This window comes from Propithecus coquereli, unplaced genomic scaffold (assembly GCF_000956105.1).
Source record: "Propithecus coquereli isolate 6110/MARCELLA unplaced genomic scaffold, Pcoq_1.0 Scaffold288, whole genome shotgun sequence".
NCBI lineage: Eukaryota > Metazoa > Chordata > Mammalia > Primates > Indriidae > Propithecus > Propithecus coquereli.
In genome coordinates, this window is record NW_012148485.1 from 1,001,350 (window position 1) to 1,003,212 (window position 1,863).

The window sequence follows — 1,863 nt, forward strand, 5'->3', positions numbered from 1 at the left end:
ATGCTGATGTACCCTTTTTTACTTTTATGCCATATTTTAGTGTACCTTTGCTGTGTTTACGTGTGTAGATCACTGTGTTACAGCTGCCGACAGTATTCAGTGCAGTAACATGCTGCACAGGTTTGTAGTCTGGGAGCAACAGGTCACGCCATCTAGCCATCCAGGTTTGCGTATTGTTCCGGCTTCTTTCTCCCCGGGACCAGATTGTTGCAGTCTCCACACCTCCGTTTACCGACATATCATGATCATTAAAAAACCTCTTATTTTATTATATTACAGTCGAGAATCTGACGTTCAGAGATTATCAGTAGGGCAAGTACTTGATTTCAAAGTGTGTACTTGCCTTTACGGTACTGGGTACACAGTGGTGTTACGAGGACGATGTTACCGGGGTGGAGGTTCGGGGACTACTGAGGACACGTCGGCCTCCGCTGGGTCTACGCGAGAGGGCTGCCGGCGAGGCTCAGGAGACCCGCGTCCTTCTTCCCACCGTTCCTCCCATTGCCGACACCGCGGCCCGGGCCTCGAGGCCAGAAGAAGGAAGGCGGGCAGAGCCCCTGTACAGGCTGTTGCTCAGATGCCAACAGGCGACGTGGTGACGTCCAAGCAAGCGCAAAGGTGGAAGTGCCAGCGAAGTCAGGGCGCCGCCAAACTTCGCCGCAGCCACGCCCTCCCCAGGCGGGTCCGGGTCCGTGGGCAGGAGGATCTCGCTATTCCGGCTCAGCGCGCTACGTCATTTCCGCTGCCTACCCCGCGGGCGGCGCTGAGTGACGTTGCCGCTTCCGGGTCGCCGAGGCCGCCCGCGGCGGCGCAGGCAGCAACACTCGCCGCTGTCCGGTCTATGGAGTCAGCTGGTGCCGGGGGCGGCGCGGAGGCAGGAGGCGGCGTTCGAGTGGGGGCCTCTGCCCCGCCAGGATGTTGCCGGGCTTGGCCGCCGCCGCCGCGACCCACAGAAGCAGCTGGTCCCCGCTGTGCCGGCTCCGTCTGCGCTGCAGGGCGGCGGCCCGCGGCGCCAGGGACCGCCGGGGTGAGTGTCCGCGCCGGTCGCCGGGTCCGCGGAACCCGAGCTGGGGGGCTAAGCCGGGCCCGGCCCTCGCCTGGGGTGGTTCGTCCGCTGGCCCGTCCTACCCCCAGAACCTTCCTTCCGGGCCTCTGCCGTTCATCCTGCCCTCCTTGCGCGCAGGTCTCCCCACCCGGGGCCCTGGCACAGCCCCCGCGAGCGTTTGCGGGCGTTTGCGGGCCGGGATGCACCCCCGAAGCCGACCGCTTCGTACCGAGCGAAACGCTACGTGCGCGTCGCCGTGTCCGGCGGTGACTCACCGGGGCGGTCGGAAATTGCGAACTCTGCGAGGTTTCTGGGTCTTTTTTGTGCTCACCGACTCTCCTTCATTTGGCTGTTCGGTCGAGATTTTCCTGCCCTCCTCTTTTTCTCAGACCCCCAACTCGTTTTCTTAAATTTCCTAAAGGCAGGGGGGATGCCACTTAGCATTTACATTGAGCCCAGTTTGGGACCGAAAAACAAAAGAGCTCTTCGGTTCCGTTGGACAGTCCTTTCAGCGAAAAGGTGTCAACTGTAACTGTAGCCTAGAGAAAAGGTAGTTGTCTGGAATTTTCATCCCTCTCCGTCAGCCTTCTTCTGATTCAAATTAAAATTCTTTTGAGTTTCCGAAATAACATTGAACTCATAATCCTGAGAAGACAGAATTAAGTCTACCCTTAGTTTAAAACCCCCAGGTTCTTGGCGGTCCAACGAATATTTACAGAAACATTTCTCAAAAATTCATGTTTTAAAAAACTTGTAGCATGTTTGTGACCTCCCAACAGAAGTCGGATGTTGCAGTCATTCAAGATTTTATGTAGTAT

At 57.6% G+C, this 1,863-nt stretch overlaps 1 protein-coding gene across 1 annotated transcript in view; it reads left to right on the forward strand.

The window, feature by feature from the left end:
• Positions 1–577: 577 nt before the first annotated feature.
• The window catches only part of LOC105813702, an 8,888-nt gene continuing 7,602 nt past the window's right edge, over positions 578–1,863 (forward strand). The window contains exons 1-2 of the mRNA XM_012648477.1: positions 578–692; positions 769–1,027. Coding sequence (XP_012503931.1) covers positions 578–692; positions 769–1,027 — 374 coding nt within the window. The remainder of the gene's footprint in view (positions 693–768; positions 1,028–1,863) is intronic.